The 19,060-nt window shown below is 40.3% G+C and overlaps 2 protein-coding genes across 2 annotated transcripts; both read right to left on the bottom strand.

Moving 5' to 3' along the window:
* Positions 1–8,867: 8,867 nt before the first annotated feature.
* Positions 8,868–11,226, bottom strand: LOC126612077 (V-type proton ATPase subunit D-like). Its single transcript, XM_050280381.1, has 2 exons — positions 11,061–11,226; positions 8,868–9,871 (listed from the first exon to the last, which is right to left on the bottom strand). The coding sequence occupies exon 2, from the start codon at positions 9,857–9,859 to the stop codon at positions 9,080–9,082; it is 780 nt and encodes a 259-aa protein (XP_050136338.1). The 5' UTR covers positions 9,860–9,871; positions 11,061–11,226; the 3' UTR covers positions 8,868–9,079.
* A 982-nt stretch (positions 11,227–12,208) lies between these two features.
* On the bottom strand, positions 12,209–16,501 carry LOC126612052 (citrate synthase, glyoxysomal-like). Its single transcript, XM_050280355.1, has 13 exons — positions 16,093–16,501; positions 15,703–15,883; positions 15,284–15,369; positions 14,906–15,010; positions 14,717–14,779; positions 14,164–14,273; positions 13,835–13,954; positions 13,687–13,762; positions 13,445–13,518; positions 13,223–13,343; positions 12,988–13,085; positions 12,773–12,896; positions 12,209–12,599 (listed from the first exon to the last, which is right to left on the bottom strand). The coding sequence occupies exons 1-13, from the start codon at positions 16,339–16,341 to the stop codon at positions 12,468–12,470; spliced, it is 1,539 nt and encodes a 512-aa protein (XP_050136312.1). The 5' UTR covers positions 16,342–16,501; the 3' UTR covers positions 12,209–12,467.
* Between the last annotated feature and the right edge of the window lie 2,559 nt (positions 16,502–19,060).

Here is a 19,060-nt window from a genome sequence, read left to right as displayed (position 1 = left end):
GGCAGACAAAGAACCTCTCCAGCAACGTCTCGGTAAGCAGCCACTCGACTAGTCACGAACCGAGCGTACCTCTCCAGCAACGTCCCGGCAAGCAGCCATTCGACCAGCCACGAATCGAGCGTTCAGGCAGTGCACACTCCCGATTGGCCGCCCAAGATAGCGTATACTCCGGTTTTAGAGCGCGGATGAGTGTGCACTCTCGACTAGGCCCACAGACGAACATACATTCACAGTCAGGGTCACACTACGATAGTCAACATGAGCAACCTTTCAAGCGAAGTGTTCATTCACAGCTAAGCCCGCAAGGAGTATCATTCACCTCACATCGGAGCAGGCAGCACGATGGACAGAGAGAAGCAGTCACTCAATACGGCTCAAGTTCAACCGGATGCCTGCGAAGAATTCACTCACCTGCTAAGAACACGCTACACGCACCGCATCCGCGGCATAGACGAGCCAAACACATGGAAGAGCAGCGTAGACCAACAAGTCACGGTTGGGGGCAGCCGAGAGCTCCACTACCTCAACAAAGGCAAATTCAGGAAGAAGTAGAGAGACTATTGACCAAGCGATTGCGTAATTTTCAACGCAACGAGGTCACCAATGAGGCACTACGACGGAACATGACCAACATAAGCAGGTCACCCTTCACGGATGAGATTGAGCAGGTAGAGCCTCCACACGAGTTCAGCATGCCATATTTCACATCTTTCAAATGGGATAAAGACCTGGAGAGACACTTAAAGCACTAGCGAAACGCAATGATCTTCTATCGAAACAACAATGAACTCATGTGCAAGATATTCACCACCACTCTACAAGGCAAGGCGCAAGATTGGTTCTACACCATGCAGCCATAATCCATTCGGAATTTCAACGAACTTTCTTTGGTTTTCACCAAAGAATATTCATCCTATCGCTCAATCAAAAAGAAGTCCGACCATTTGTTCGACGTCAAGAAGAACCCAAAGGAGTCGCTTCACGACTATTTGAGGAGGTTCAAAGAGAGAAGGCAAAGATAGTCGGATGCAACAACTCGATAGCTATAACAGCCTTCCAAAAAGGACTTCCAGCAGACTACCTGTTATTCAGAAAATTGATCATGAAAGAAGATCTAACTCTAGCAGACTCTTTCACTCTGGCAGATAAACATGCACTTTGGGACGAGGCTCGCTAATGCACATTCAAAGACTTGAAGAAGTACCCGACATCACCTCCCTACTATCCAAACCAGAAGCAGCGGATGACTTATTCGCATGTTTGACGATATCTGAAGTAGTAATAAGCTCTACTATCATACGAGAAGAGCTAGGGGCCCGACTACCTGTATTCCACAGTTTAAAAGCTCTCATAGATGCTATAAGTTTCATCCTCATGACGTATTATTCCGCCCAATCCAGACGTGTGACGATAAATGCGTAGACCTTGGCGGATGCAAAGTTTTTTTACGAACACAACAACTCGGCCCAAAAGACACACCAAGGGTAGACGAACACTAGAAGGACACACTCAGAAGCAAGTTTTGTCCTCGTCACTCTAAAAGATTCTACATAGGAGCAATATGTACCGACAGTTAAGTATCACCTCCTACTGCACACCACACGGCCCTAGGCAACCTTTGCTCAATGATTCAACTCTAGAGTGGCCCAATACAGGCAGTTAAGCATCTCCTACTGCGTGTGACATGGCCCAGCTCCACGGCTCCCTACAACGTATTTATGACGCAACAAAGCGGCCAAACGATGTCTCGGAAGTAGCCGAGCACATTTTAGCCGCGCCTGCTCCACCCGATGGAGACTTCTGGCATTTGCATGTCGACGGCACATCCAACTACAAAGGTTCAGGAGCAGACGTGGTCCTTGTCACCCCAGGCGGTTTGATGCCTGAGCAGGTGATTATTCTAGGTTTCAAAGCATCTAACAACGAAGCAGAGTATGAAGCCCCACTAACAGGCCTTCGAATGACAAAAGACTTGCCGGTGAAAAAGCTTTCAATTCATTCCGATTCCCAGCTAATCACCAGCCAGACTACTAGGGGCAAAGGCATGATGATCGTGGCAACCGACTACTTCACCAAATAGGTAGAAGCAGAACCTATGACGACCACAATTCAGACGGACATAAAGCGCTTCATATGGAGAAACATTATTTGCTGATTTGGCATCCTTTAATCCATCGTCACTGACAACAGCTCGTAATTCATGGGTAAAGATTTGTCGAAGTTCTTCCCAAAATATGGTATCAAGCTGCATATGTCTACGCCAAGATATTCTCAAGGCAATAGGCAGGCCAAAACATCCACCAAGATGATCCTCGACTACCACAAGAAATCCCCCACCAGCAAGAAAAGAAAATGGCCACACGAACTCCCTGGATGTCTATGGGTGTATCACACCACCAAAAGACGAGCAACCAGTGAAATTCCTTTCTATTTGGCATTTGGCCTAAAAGCAATCATTCATCCCAATGTCATCAAGCCTAGTATCACCACTTTACTACCAAGCATTGAGCAGAAAAGAGATGGCCACAAGCTTAGATCAGGCAGAGGAGAAGTGCAAGCAGACTATCACCCGCATCGCAACCTACCAGCAGCAGTTCCTCTCCAGCTACAACAAAAAGGCCAAGATCCGACAGTTCCAGCTCGAAGATCTAGTCCTAAGAAAAGCCTTTATCACTGCCCACAGAGAAGGCTCAAAAAATATGGATCCCATCTGGGAAGGTCCGTATAAGATCAGCAGAGTAGGCGACAAGAATAATTACACCCTCGCCACCATGAAACGATAAAAAAATCGAAAAGCAATGGAGCGCCTACAATCTGAAGAAGTACCATGTGTGACCTTCCGCTACATCAAAGCTCGAAGACTCAAGAAGCTCGACGGGCACCACCTCACAAGCCGATAACTATCCAGTTGTTATGCAGTTCCTACCTTACAGCTAAGTTCTGGTTAGTTTCACTTGTTTTTCAATGAGGAATTTAAAAGTAATCACAACTTGGCTCGGCTGCATGCTTACAACAACTGATCACTCATGCACTTCAAAAGAAGACTGCGTCATTCTTAGGGACTCATCGCAGGAATTGCGCCCCCCGAGGGACCAACCATGCTCTCCAGTGCGAGAGGGTAAACTAATTGCTCTCCAGTGCGAGAGGGTAAACCAATTCCCCGACACCTATATGGGTCAGCTCTCCAAGACGAGAGGATAAACTTTACACTCCGAATATCCAGACGTAGATGAGCCTGATTGCCCTAGTATAACTAGATACACGATGGCTTGCGCCAGGATTCCTAGAAGTAGCTACAATGGCCTTTTTCAAGGCTTAGCTAACTGAAGGATTTTGGGTCTCTTGGCCTAATCCGCCGAGAACTGGGCCCTAGAGACGGATGGGGCACATTATGCAGTACGCCCTATAGACTGCTACCCTGGAACCCTAAAGTTGCTACCGAGTGCACTAAGGTAGCCTATGGTTTCTGGAAGACTGCCTACGGCTTGCCCTTCAAGCAGTAAAGCTGTACTAGATTTATAGTACCGCACATTCTTGTGAAAGGTTAAACAAGCTAGCGCACATATACGAAGCTTTATCCACTGCCGACATGCTACGTAGTCAATAAGCTTCACCTCTACCAAGCGCGGAACAACCTACACCAAGTCCTAAAGTATTGTGATACTTGCTACGCAACCTATGGAATTGGAGAAAGTCAAGGTTAACAACTTAGTGGTTACGCGGACTTGTCTGCTTCTGTAAGTAAGGCATCCGGCTGCCAACCATATGACTAACAACTTTGCAAAGTTCTACACCAACACCTACGGTTGCATAGGCTACGCGAGCTTGTCTGCTTATAAAAAAGTAGCATTCCTGCCACTGGTCTATCAAGTCTAAAGGTTAGGGCATGAACAAAAGAAGTGAAGATGAAGAAAAACAAAGGAAAACTTGTTTATGAACAATTAGCAAAGGTCGAAAAAGTTCAAGCAAAACAAGAGCTACAAGGAAAAACAAATAAAATCCTAAAGACTACCTAGAAGACTACAACAGATTGGACATCCCACGACTACTCGGTCGCCACACCTTCAGCGGCCGTAATGCTCTTAGCAGCGGCATCATTTGGCGCTTCACCCCCGGCTGCCCCAGCATGGGCACTAACTTCTCCAACTACTTCACCAATGGAAGCCTCAAAAGTAAAAGCAAGCAAGTCTTCTGGAGAAATAGAGAAGGTCTCGAAACCTCAAGCTCATCCTTCTCACCCTTCAGCTACTCATTCTTCTCAAGCAGACTAACACGGACGCGCTACAGCTCATCCACTCCATTATTCAAACTTTCGTTGATCTTCAGTACATCTTGAAGTTCCAACCCTTGTGGTTCAAGCCTATCGACGATTCTCTTGAACTAGATCACTTGATTATAAGCAGCAATGAACTCTTCATCCTTTGCATAAGTAGCGAAACGAAGCTCAGAAACTACAAACTCAAGATCTTGAATCTGAGGTATGTACCATCTAATCTCCTTCTGTGCACTTTCATACTTAACTTGGATCACGTCAAGCCTAGTCTTCAAGTCAACGATCTCGTGGCGAGCGGTCTCACGCTGCAGAGAAGTGAGGGCAGAAATATTAGACCCCTTCAAAGAAACAAGCTCATAATCCAACCTCTTGATCTTCTCAGCTGAGGAATAAGCTTCAGCTGCCATAGTCTTCACCACCTCCTTGGCAGCCTTGCTATATATACATCATAGCAAGCAGAGCAGTCATTCTATATTGGGTCGTATGTTTCGCAAAGGAACTTGGGCAAACAACCTTTCTACAGCCATTAACAAACTTGGCACAAGCGTCCATGTCTTTAAGCAGATCTAGTTTCAAAAGCACACAGATCTTAGCAGCCTTCCCAGAAGTAGGCTTAGTGGATTTCTCACAGCTGTCCACGCGAGCAGTCTTTTCCTTCCTAGCAGGATCAATCTCAGCAGCAAAGGGAGTGGGCCTTGGCGCCACTTTAGCAGCAGAGTTCACCTTATCGCTATTCATAGTAGCAAGCCTCTCCAAAGGTGAACCAGACTTAGCTCCCAACAGATATCTTGGTACAGAATTCGGCACTGGAGGCATGACATGACCTTTACCCTGAGCAATCCTATCAGCAATCGTACTAGCCATTCTCGACATGGCAGGCGCCAGAGGCTCAGATCTAGCAGCCTTATTTTTTCTTCCCATTGGAAGAAGTTATGTCAATCACAAGCATCTCGGCAACAAGTAGGCCTTCATGAGCAGCAAAGGAAGTCTTCAATCGTTATCAACCGGCATCTCTTGAGCAAGCAGGGAAGATCTTTTCTTTCTACCATCATTCATAGTAGGCTCCACGACAACGATCAGACGAGCCAATGCATCCACCTTGATCATCTTTACCTCATCTTTCGGGAGCAGTCCACATTTCTCTTGACGAAGAGAACTAAGCAGCCAACGCCATTCACGGTACTCAGCAGGGGAGCTCAACCTAGCATTTCAGGAGGCAAGAGGCCTGCATGCCTAGTATTTCAGTAACTTATGAGGCCTGCAACCTCTTCATTTCTCTCAATTGTCAGCCTGGCCCACGTCAGGTCTAAAAGCCCAAAGGACATGAGCCATGCGGCTCACCTAGCACTACATTTCAACGCTTCAATTCGCAGTCCCAACCGCACAAGCTGCCCATGGCTCTAGCCAAGTTGAGCAGCCTAAAGCAATGGTCTCTGCCACAACACCTCATCGGCCCATGCCGAGCCGACTCCTGGCCCTTGTCAGCCGACGTGCTGCACCACCCCGATGGCTGCCCCGCGACAGCACTATCCAAGAAGAAAACAAGAAAAATTAATTTTTTCTTACATCGATGCGGTACGGAGAAGACGAAGAAATCAACGAAAGACTGTCCTTTGCACCGACAAGATGAAGAAGATTGCTAGAGGAGGGGGAACAAATAACCTCTAAGCTCTCTCTCTCTTGTAGGGTAGAATAAATCGCTCTCCAAAGTTGATTTAATAACCCACTTAAGGTGGACTTAAATAGGCTTTGAGAGAAATTTATTTCCCTTTCCTAGAAGGACATAATTTCCTATTAAAGAGAGAATCTACATCAAAATAGAAAGCAGTCATACGTTTCCTAAAGCAAGATGATCTCTACACCTGATGCCCTTTCCTGCGAGCAGCCGAACAGGTGTGGGGGCATTTGTGGAGCCAAAAATAATCACAAGGTGACAAGTGGATTTTTGGACAAAAGATGACAAAAATACCCTTGAGGTACAACATGATTCTTACGCGCGAGCAGCGGGCAATCAGCCTTCAACCAAATCAAAAGTGCCCAAAATAGGTAATAAATTCAAAGTTATTTCATCCATCCTCATCTTATATTTTCCACAAGGTAATTATTTCATAACCTTCAAAACATCCCATATAAATTACATAACCCCCAAAATATTTATTCCAAAAATGTGTTGATTAACCAATTAATGGATTAATTGCCAAATTAATCCATTAAATCACACATTAAACCATAAGTTACACCTTATCCTTATAAATAGGCTCCCATTTTCACCAAAAGATGATTCCAACACACTTGTAAAATTCCCAATGTCGCATCCCGGCCTGGGGCGGATCACTTCCTGGGCCCGCTCCACCACCATAGCACGATATTGTCTGCTTTGGGCCTCAACAACGCCTTCACGATTTTGTTTTTGGGAACTCACGAGCACTCCCAGTATCCTAGAATCAAGGCGTGTTGGCCGTCACGTAACCAAAAGTGCGATGCGGAAGCAAAAAATAAAAGAAATACGAAGGAATAAAAACCAACTACTAGCAATAATATCCAACTAACATGCTAGAGTGGGTTTAAGTGTGAAACACACATATTCAGAGCATAAGTACTAAGTGCAGTCAAGTAGGACCATTACTAAGATATAACACCCGTAGGTAAATCCCATTTATCTTTTTAGCTTCCGCACTGTGCAAATGGTTACGTCACTCGCACATGACGGCCAGCACGCCTTCCTTCGGGGCGGGGTGTGTCACCCAATACTCTCCAAACATTTTTCTCTCTAAATTCTAACTTTGGCATTGGAGGTGGCCAGCACGCCCTCCTTCGGGGCGGGGTGTGTCACCCAATACTCTCCAAACACTTTTTTCTCTAAATTCTAACTTTGGCATTGGAGGTTCTTCGGCCAAAGCCTCCCCCCCCCCCAACAATTCATCGTGGGCGCGTGAGGCTCTTGGCTTTGACCCTAAGGTGTTAATTGTTTTGTAGGTGCAATTTTGTCCAAGATCAAGGAGGAAGAAATTTTCATTCACAGGTAGTAGCTCAAACACCACCGCTGGTTTAAGATGGAGATTAAGCTGCTCATTTTTTATATTATTTTTTGGGATACTTTGGATGTGGTCTCTAATCCTTAATATTCTTTGACTAAAACCTTAATAATATTCAAAGTTTGATCAAAGTCCCTTGACTTTGTACACCTCATTATATTACAATTAATATTTATATTTTTATAGTTTTGACATTAATTATTTGATATTTTATGAGATTTATAATCCTATAAATTTAAAATCCCTCATTATAATACTATTAGAAACAGTTACAATAAAAAAATTCAAACATTTTATTGAATAAATGGATAAAAACTATGTAAAAATAATAAATAATAAATGGCAAAAGAATGTATCCATAGTGTTAAAAAAATTGGTACATTTTACAAAAAAATTGGTACATTTCACATATAACAAAGTAGTACATTAATAAAGAATAATGGGTACATTATAAATAAATTAGGGTATAGATAAAGGATTAAAAAATTATGAGCACAAATGAATTTTTAAAAAATATAGGCGCTAAAAGAAATTAATACATGGGTACAAAATAAAACTAAAAAGAAAATACTACAAATTTAAAAAATGTTGCAAATTAAAAGTGGGTACAAACTAAAAATATAAATATATGATACAAAGTTTAGGTATAAAACATAAATATACCGTATGTAATTTTTATATCTTTGATTAAATATACAATGTCACGTAATAGTATACACATGGGTACAAACACAAATAAAACATTAAAAAATATGGGCACAAAAAGAAACTAATATATGGGTACAAATTAAAAATGAAAAAAAAAATTGGTACAAATTAAAAATAGGTACAAACTAAAAATAAAATATATGATAAAAAAATTTAACCATAAATATAAATATACTAATTGTAACATTTTTAACACTAAAGAAATATATTTAAAAATAAAAATATTTTATTATTCAAATAATTAATGATGTTATTAATACCAAAGGATTTTGATCAAAATTTGAAAATGAATAGGATTTTAATAAATGAAGTAGCAAAAAGAAGGATATGAACCTAATTTCTCCTTATTTTTTCCATTTCAGTTGTCTAAAGAATTTTTTTTTTTTTTTTTAGCAATGCCGCTTGAATGGGGAATTACTCATTTTAGTACCTTATTTTGATTTTCTCCCGGACTTTCAATTTGGTTTTGAGCCCGAGCCTTGAATTTTGACGGTTGGAGCAAATTAGCATGTTTTAAAAGGTCATAAGTTGAGGGGACATTGCGACATTTATCCTAAGTCTAAATTTGGGTTGGGTTGGGTCGGATTAGTCGCCACCCCTTTCTAAAGCCTTTCAACATAAGCAGTTCATTTCCGACTACATGAATTAATGCTAACTACTACTCGCATGCGAGAAGTCTCACGTTCGATTCACATGGATGTAGATGATGTATATTACTTGTGTTGAGTTCGATAGCCAGTTATGATTGGCCCATTGTGTGACTCGTACCAGGAAAAATAAAAGAAAACGAACCTTAATAATTATGATGCAGGGATTAAATAACAACACTAATAATTAGAATAAACCAGAGATCTAATCAACAAATATTTCAAAACCTTGAACTGAAGTAAAATTTATGTTACAAATAATTCACAATAAATAGAAACATACATGAAGAAAATGGAGCTTTTATTCAGAATATAAGACCGTCGGACTAAATATTAATAGAATTCCTCTGCAGAACGGAGCAGCACGACCAGAATCACACATCCTAAAGCACAAACATATAAAACTAGCATCCGAATCAGAAAATGATGTCGTCATCCTTTTCCGCAGACAACAAGTTCTGAGCTGAATGTAGGGAAATGCCCTTCTTCAGCGATAACTTTTCCGCAACCTGCTCGTTGGCAAAATTCCTGGCAGCTGCCATCTGTCTCTCGATTTCCCTCTTCTTATAACCCTGTATCTTCTTTAACCTGAAGAAATCCTCTCTTTCGAGCTCATCCAACTCCCCCTTGATATAGCTTATTGTGTTCTCCAACCTAGGCTTCACAACATTCTCTAGGGCATTGACACGACGATTTGTGGTCTTGATTGCTTCATCAAGGGTTAAAAATGATGTTTGAAGTGAAGCAAGCTCCACGAGAACCTCAATTGCTTTCACATAAGCAGCACGACAGAGTTGGACCTGTTGTCCGCCTCTTGCCAATCCAGTGAGGTCGTTCTTGGTCTCACCTTCAGTAAAGTATTCGAACTTTGGGAGCTTTACACCAGCAACATTCTCTTGCCTTGATCGAACTTTAATAGAGGCATTGTGGACATTCTCAAGAACAATGTGCTTGATGTTCTCGCCAGCAACATACTTGGCTTCAGTAAGGGCAAAGGAGGAGTTCTTCATCACATCTCCCATGGATTCTTTGGTTGCGACAATATTTTTAAGAATCTGACGGAACTGCACAGTTAAAGCATCGCTCTTCTTCTTGAGGAGAGCATGACCTCTTGTCGCACCGACAAGGCGAGCTTTCATAACTCCAAGCATTGTAACGGTAGGAACCACATTCAAGCGTTGGCTTTGGCCCGACATGGTTTCAAAGATCTAAACCAAGAATGAAAATACATAATCAGGGTTTAGTATTTAAAACCAAAAAATTCAGCTACGCAAATCAACACGTAAGGATACACAACAAGAATATTATCATCAAACTTTCTTAGATTATAAGAACAGAATTAACAACAGCAACACAAACAAATCTCTGAACGTCAAATCTATTTTGAAGAACTTAACATTGCTAAAAGATGAAGTGAAACATATCAAAACCGAAAAGCCTTTCACATTCTACAAGGAAAATATACAGCTTGTCTTCCCTTGTAACCACTGAAATGACTTGCATCTTCTTGTTTCAAAGGGTTCCTCACACCTGACAGGTATTGACCACGACTTGTATTGATAGGTTTTGCCTTAAACTCTCTTCATATTCCTTCTGCACCTCAATGTCCCATCGTCCTCCAATACTTTTATATCAAAACATTGGAAAAACTTTAATCTCCTCTACGAAAAGAAGTTATCGAAATTGCAAAATGGCATAACCTCTCCTCTATACAACGGCAGTAAACTAAAGCTTGCTGGGAATCGAAAGCTAGTATCATATGATAAGATCCTTATCACTCAAATTTCTACAGCATTACCCCTAATTCTGGTAGAAACTTAACAGATCAAGAAGGAAACAAAACCTAAAGTAACATTCCAGAGAAATAGATCCACCAAAATGTAACTCGAAACTCAAAAGAGCAACCAAACGAGGGCTACATGGAAACAAATCAGTCTAAAAGGCTTGAAAACCAAAGCATTCAACACTTAACTGAAACTACAACGAGCTCATTATGCGTGGCAGTAGATTGCCGAGCAGAGTGACTAGTGAGGGAATCACAGAAAAATTCAGGGAGAAGAGAAGGGCTAGAGTGAATTAGAAATTATAAAGCCATCAACCTATGATCAATCAATCCCAATCAACTCAAACTTTCTTCATGATTTGATCACAATCCCCTGATTCTATGTGTACTCAGATGCTAAAAATTGAGATCACATTCAAATTTCTGATCGTGCAATACAAAAATTCCAAAATCCAAGACTTTCAATTTGGGTTCTGCACTTAAATTTTCAAAATTGTCTCAGCAAACAAACACAATCAAACAATTAAGCACCGTAGATCCAAATCGGAGTAAAAGTAACAACGAACAATAGCGAACAGGAGGAAAGTTGCAAGCATAAAGATCAGAAATTGGACCTGGTGTGATTGGCTTCAGCTAATGGCGCCGGACAGGAAATTCGCCGCCGGTGAGTGGAAGAAAGAGAGGTGTACGGAGCGAGCGGCTGATGGATTTTTGGGTGTGTGACGTACGTCTCTGTGTGTCTGCGTGCGAAACTTCTCTTCTCTGATATTAATATCCGGATCCAATCGTATTCGGGTTAATAATGGAGTCCGCTTCCACTTTATCCGGGTTTTGCCAAAAGTGATAGCCCGCTAGAAGTATGTCTCCCGCTTTAATTAGGAAGTATCCTTGTAATAGAAGCGTGTGGATTTAATGCTACGTAAAATCGAGTGTGACGGGTGTTTGGTCCTAAGATTTAAAGAAAAATTAGAGAATAAGATCAACTACAACTTTGTGCCTCATTCCGCGATACAAATTTTAGGATTTGGATCCTCGCCGTATCCCTTTCTTGGGGATCGTAGGGATCTACGAACACGGACAGTTGATCAAAAATCGTGCAGTTACAATTTTTTCCTTTTTTTTATTTTTCACGTAAAACAATGCTACTTTACTTTTAAAATTATAAAAAGTATTTAATTAGGACCTCACGATTTTTTATCAAAGATCCGTGTTCGTTGATCCTTAGGATCCTCAGGGAGGGGATCCGAGGATCCAAATCCCAAATTTTATACACATTTAACTGTTGCAAAATTTGTTAGATCCTTATAGCATTATTGATTTTATAGACCACGCACTGTTTTAGCGGCGAAATTTTGTTGGGAGTAGTTTCTTGTTGCGGGTTGATAATTTTTGGGCCACGACACCCTCGTCGAAAATCTTGTGCCTTTTCAACCAAAAGAAAAAAGATCAACATTATGTAACATCAAAAAGTAACAATCTACAACATAAAAGTAGCTCAGTAAGTAACAATCTACAACATAAAAGTAGCTCAGTAGCATCGACACCTTTTGTGATAGAATGGTGCTAGATTACATTTAGTAGTTGGTAAACTCTAATTAGTTGCACAACAATTGGTATCCGGGCCTAATTCGAATGCAATGCATGGAGTTAAAGAAACCAAACGTGCATGTTACATTTTCCCGTCGCATTTTCTGACCCGAAAAAGAACGAACAGAAACACAAAATGGTTAAAACAACTTGTTACAAAGACATAAGACAATACTGAGCTGAAATCGTAAATAAAATTAAACCAGATGACTGACTGAAAATTTCAGAATACATTTCGACGACAACAAAGTGTGCTTATTGTTCTTATTTTCGCTAAATAACGCCAAACCTAAAAGCCTCGCAACTCTTCTGCTTTTACTGAAGGCACCACAATTTTATGCAGAAAGATGAGCAGAACAGATACTTCTTTCTCCCTATAGTATCTTAATTTATTTTCATTTTCTGTGATGTTGCAAACAATTCTGAATGAGTGACTAAACTCCAGATCCAGCCAGCCGACGCCTAGAGGCATTTGATACAGAAACCTGAGAGAGCTTGTCTGCATCACTCGTTACTATGCGTTCTCTTGGTGGGATATAGTGGCGCAGCCAGTTTCCAGTATACACCTGATTAATCACAATGATTAGCAAAAATAAGAAACGGGGTGACCACTGACCAGACGCACATCACCATTTTAATTTTCTAGACCACAAAAGACGTGGAATTGTGTCTTACTCAATCCAATAGAAACACCACAAATTCCACATAAACAAGCAAACGGTATGAGCAAGGAACTAACCTGTTGGGGTCTCATGATCTTAGTATCAGGATCATCAAGGGATTCGCGCCAGTGTGCCAACCACCCAGCCATTCGAGGGATCGCGAACAAAACCGGGAAGAACTCAGTTGGAAATCCCATTGCCCTGATTAATATGAAGTTAATACATCTTCACAGTTGCAAGATAGGCAAAGTAAAAATCAGTGTGACATCAAATGAAAAGTAATGAGAAGTACCTATAAATTAATCCGGAGTAGAAATCAACATTTGGATAGAGCTTTCTCTTGACAAAATACTCGTCAGAAAGTGCAGCCTTCTCCAAAGCAACAGCTACCTGCAAATGTCGGGTAGATGCACTCAAACTTAAAAATTGCACTTTCCAAATTTGTGTTTATTCCTTCCTAATTTTTGGGTGTTTCTTTTTTTGGGGGTGAAGAGGGGGAGCATTTAATAGTGAGATTAGAAATGCACCTCAATCAGAGGATCCCTTCCAACAATGGAAAATACTTCCTCTGCCAGTTTCCTTATGACCTTTGCTCTAGGATCATAGTTTTTGTACACACGATGCCCAAAACCTGACATCTTTCGCTTCCTGAAGCGAGAACCAGAAAATACAGTTTGATAAATAACTGTTTCAATATGAATCATGTTCACCAGACTGTGTGAACTACTAAGATATAAGAAATTAAATACCTGTTCTTCACACCCTCTATGAAATCTGGAATGTTCTCAACAGTTCCAATCTCATTTAGCATCTTAAGCACAGCCTGCAATAATCCAGGCAGCAACAAAAAAGAAACTTTATTTACAAAATTAAACATGAGAATATTAATGAATAAAAATCTCATTTCAAATCGAAAGTGATCTTCCAGTTGTTTGCATGAAAAATGCATGAAAAATGAACATAAAAATGGGAACATGAACTATTGCAATACCTCATTTGCTCCACCATGAAGAGGGCCATAGAGAGCTCCTGTAGCTCCATCAAGAGCAGTGTAAACATCGACACCGCTGTACATAAAGAGCCAGACACGTTATAAAATGCCATTGGTTCATTTCAATCAGGTTACAAGATATGCCTACCTTGATGCCAGATGCCGGGCAGCAGCTGTGGAGCAATTCATCTCATGTTCTGCATGCAATATGAAGAGAACATCTAGCACTCGAGCCAGTTGAGGATTGGGTTTGTAAGATCTATTGCCTCTGTAGATTCGCACGGAGAAATGCTTAATCAGATTAGAGGGTGACCAAATATCATATTTTCCACAATGATTATCACTCTACATATTAAAACAAAAGAAGACCTAAGTGCACAGTAAAAGCAACATCAGTGGTGATGGCAAAAAGATTGCCAAATATGATTTGGAAAGTTATGCAGTAAAATGCATACAAAGAGTAAAAGTATAACATACAAGGAATCTAGCATGTATAAGAAGTTCTCCGAATACGAAAGGTTGTTAGCAGGGAGAACTGCAGGTCTTCCAGCCAATCGCAAATAAGCTGCAGCTGCAATGGTTGGTGCCTGAAAATGAAATAACAATTTAATATAACCTTAACCAGAAGATTCCAAATAAGTGATAAGTGATGCAGAAGCAAGACAATAGCTATAGACTGTGGAGATATAGGTGGGGGTTATATAGGTGGGGGTTAAAGCCTCTGTTGGTTTTTTGGGGATTGGATTAGTACCCCAATTAATTTTATAGGCCTACCAAATTCTGAAAAATGGGTCCTTGTGTGGTAGGAGAAGGTAAGGGATGCTGCCACTGGATAGCGGCAGAGGCTGGGGTTACTGAGGCTATATGTTTGGAGTGTATCGATCAAAATTTGAAAGAGGAGGGAAGGCAACACAAATGCTTTGTACAGAGCTACATTAGTTGGACAACCTAAAGAATGGCAGCATAGATAACATTCACACCACATTTTCTAAGGCTACAAGTCCCAAGTAAAGAACAAGATCAAACATACCTTCCCAAGGATGCGTGCAATTTGCTTGTCTCTCACTTGTTTTGATTTGTAAATTTCTTGCCCCTATGTTAACATAAAATATGATCAGATATGATACAATCAAATAATGCATCAAACAATGGACCCCTTTAGTAAATAAGATTGTGACAAAATTCATGTCGTTCACAGAGCCAACAAGAATAAACTTACACGAAGAGCAGGATTAGCATCAGGATGGAAAACAGAAAGCGCACTCATGGCACTGACAAGTACGCCCATTGGATGTGCATCATGAGGTATTGCCTGTATAATGTCCTACAATACAAAAGACACCATCGTGTAAATGCTCAAAGCAACAACAAAACAAATACTTGTGCATTTCTGCAAGGCAAAAGAACCTCCATGAGTCCAGAGGACCAGAGAGTATGTATTTGTCGCACGGTTGTTTAAAAGATACATCAAAAATCCCTAGATTCCCTACTATATGAAGAAAAAGATGATATGTAGTTAATCACATGTCAAATTCCAATATTTTGATCCTAGGGATAGTCAAAGGATTTCTATAAGAATAACAAATAGAAAATTTACCAAAATTCCCTGTGGTACAGCTGAATGCTGAGAAACGGCAAATTCCCAATCCACATATTGACTTTCAGAAGGCAAATTCCCATACACTGGAGGAGAAAAGGCTTAATGACAAAGCAACGTAGTTCAAAATCGGAAACTGAAATTAAAGATGACAAAGACACTTCACAGCAAGAAACGCATGGAGAGACTACACCTAATCCTGAATACTTCTTGATAATTCAGGGGTACATTTCGGGAACCAGCTCATTTCTATAGTAATTAATTATGCCCTCAAACATTTTAAGTTATATAAATTCTTCACATAGTTGTCAATGTAATAGTATATCTTCCTTTCGAACATGAAAATTTCACTTAAAATACATATAATTAAGAAAAATAAACCATTCCTTGCGTTGCTATTTCTAAGAGAGAGTACTTACTCAAGAGATAGGCCACTTCCAAAAAGGTACTACTCTCAGCCAATTCCTCTATTGGGTAGCCTCTGTATCTAAGAATCCCCTCGTCGCCATCGATATAACAAATCGAGGATCGAACAGGGGCGGTATTAAGATAGCCTGGATCATACACCTTCAGCCCCTTGTCATTTTTGCCTGTTGTGATCTGCATATTTCACAAGAACCAAATTTTCTTCCACTAATTTAATCAAATTTCAAACACAAGAATCCCCATCATAAAAATTTCCACTTTCATTCTATTTATTTGCAATTTTCCAAGCAACCAAACATAAAATGCACTATCGAACAGCAAAATATTTTAAAAAATCCAATACCCAGAATAGCAAATTGAGTGATAAGTTAAAAAGATTCTACCTTCTTGAGATCAGTGGCTTTGACGGTTCCTTCCTCAGAGACCTGGACCTGATACCTCTTACCGGTCCTCTCGTCGACGATGGTCAAAGGTCCCCGAAGGTTCCCGGGCGGTGGGACGTGAGCGGACGCGCCGTGGGGCTCGAGAGCGGGTCCGAGCTCATAGGGCTCGATGGTCGCAGCTGCCAGGTGGGCTGAGAGCACGGCCAAGCGACCGCGAGCTGTCACCGGAAATTCCGTCACCCTCGACATTTCTGTAGCTTGCAAATTTCAAATTTCTGATTTTGATCGATGAATTTCTAGAGAGAGAGATGAGAAAAGTTATAGAAAAAAGCGAAGAGGAGAGCTGATGAAGTTGCAGAAAGAGCTTAAATTAAACAAAAAGAAGATGAAAAGACAATTTTAATTTTTCATCACAAAATAAAATATAGACAATAATATAATTTTTCACAATTTAATTTTTTTTTAAATTTTTTTCTTCCTCCTCCACTTATCTTCATAACATATTTTTAATATTAAAAATATAAATATAAACATCTTAGTAATTAAGAAACAGTTAATAAATTCGATTAGGTGAATAAGCGGTTAATTAGCAAGCAAATTGGGAACGACGTCTGCGGCAAGCAAATAGTGTAATTATTCACCACTCGGATGCATCTGAAATGAACGGCAGTGATTGACGTCAACGGTTGGAACGGTTGATTTTGGGAAGTGAAAGAGCCTCAGTGTAGATTAGATGGCGCGAACGATGATAAGTGCGCCCCGCGGTGACGCGGTGGTATGTTAATCTTTCTCGGGAATCCAAATACCATCTGAATTTTTTTTTTAAGACAACACTGAAACTTGGATAATATAGGATGACGTATTACGAACCCTTTTGGTACTCTATTTGAGGGAAAAGGATCCTCGCCCGATCCTTTTATTAGGAATCCTAAGAATCTCGTAGTCATAATACGGTTAATTTTTGTTAGAAACTATTTATATTTAATTTTAAAATTTAAATTTAAAATGATTTCTAATCGCACGATGCACAATAAACGATTACGATCACGGGATGCCTAGGATTCTTAGGAAAAGGATCCGGCTGGAATCCTTTTCCCTATTTGAGGTTAATTTTTGAACTCAAAAACTGTAAAAAAATCTTAAACCTAACTATCTTATCTTCACTAGGAGGATCCTCAAATCGTGTCTGTTCATCATATATGGTGCGGCTAGTTTTTGTCATATACTATTCATATTTAATTTTAAATAAAAATATTTAAAATGATTTATGACCACACGATGTACGATGAACGGACACGATTCAAGGATTCCCAAGATCCTCACAAAGAGGATCCTCGTTCTTATCTTCAAACCCAACTTCAATATTTTTACCATTGAACTCTCCATTTTGCCCCGATGTTATTTAAAAAGTAAAAATAAATTAAAAGAACATGAACACCTTCTTCACTAACGCCAGAGTAAATCTCTTGTCATCGGTGTCTCTTAACCACATCATTTTCCGTATTTTATCCCTCCTCATTTGTCCTTCTCCCTCCTCTATTTCTCACGCTCTTCAACCATAATGCCGGCACCGGAGGCCTACAAGTTTCTGAGTGGTAGAGAGTCGGCAATGCAGAGAACCACTAATGTCTATGGCCAAGAAGGGATGGTAGAGTCATCGACGAGGAAGGCATTGAGACGAAAAGGGATCATTTATGTTGTATGGACAGTTCAAAATCAAAACTTGCGGAAACTGAATGGTGTGCCATATAAGGCGGTTGTGATCCTAAAAGAATTTGAATTGAAGTTGCCATGGAGAATCGCCGGTGAATCTTCCGTAGGGTTTGAGGTGGAAGATAACCATTGGGTGTGGAAATAGATTTCGGTTTTATTTCTTTCTTTTTTCCATTTTAATCAAAGGGTGAATTAGGAATTTTAAGAAAATATTTTTTGTCTTGGATGTAGAAAGACGTTGAATGAGTTCCAATAAAACTTCCCTTTTTCAATTCTTAGCCTAAAAAACTTGTTTGGTAAGTCTCTTATGAAAACTTGAACTCAAAATAACAAAAAACTAGCCTAAAATTTGAGAACAAGAGAATTCAGTTTTTACTGTTTTTTCTTCTTTCAGTCGCGAGCTATTCTTTCCGCAGTATATGCGTGACCTTGGCGTCGAGTCCACAGGCATGGAGCATCCGACCTAGAGATGCCGACGACTGAGAGATGTTTTTACGGTTCCCTTCCAACTCCCGATCCACCATCTTCTCACTCTCTAATCACCCAAACCCCCAGCCCCACCTCCTCCCCACCAAGGAAAAGCTTACGTTCAAGCTTAATTGTTAAGTTTCTATGAAAATTTTGAAAATTGGCAACTAAATTCATCTCCATATGTTAAAAACAGCCACCTTCCAAATCAGAAGTATTCAAGAGCTTTGGTCTTGGTGGAGTATCTTCTGGTCGTTTCTCCGACATCAAACCCGAAAAATTGGGAAAGAGAGAGAGAGAGAGAGAGAGAGGGGGGAGTGACGGCGGTGGGGAACGGTGCCACTATCGTCGGCGCTGACTAGGGAATGAACTCTTTGAGGTGAGCATGGTGGGTCTATAACGTTGGGGAAACAGAGAAGGTTTAATATTGAATATAGTTGTTACTCAATACTATGGTCTGATAATATTCATCTTCACTTGAAAATAAGAGGTTTTAGGTTCAAATCTCGTGGATAGCGAATTCGATATCAAATTAGGCTGCCCATTGTGGGATTTTGCCAAACGCCCCCTTCCCTTAATGTAAAAATATCTATGTCCTCAAAATAAAAAAATATTGAAAATAGTTTTCAAGTTAAAATCCAAGCAATATTTTAAGTTTTATAAAAAGTGTTCTTAAAAGAAGTTAATCAAAGTTATTTTTAAGAATGATAAAAAAATTTGGATAGAATACCAAATAGGCCCCAAGTATTTTGATGCTTTAGGTTTTTTGGAAAATTTTGATCAGCTT

This window comes from Malus sylvestris, chromosome 17, assembly GCF_916048215.2.
Source record: "Malus sylvestris chromosome 17, drMalSylv7.2, whole genome shotgun sequence".
Classification (NCBI taxonomy): Eukaryota; Viridiplantae; Streptophyta; class Magnoliopsida; order Rosales; family Rosaceae; genus Malus; species Malus sylvestris.
This window is presented reverse-complemented; position numbering and strand designations above follow the sequence as displayed.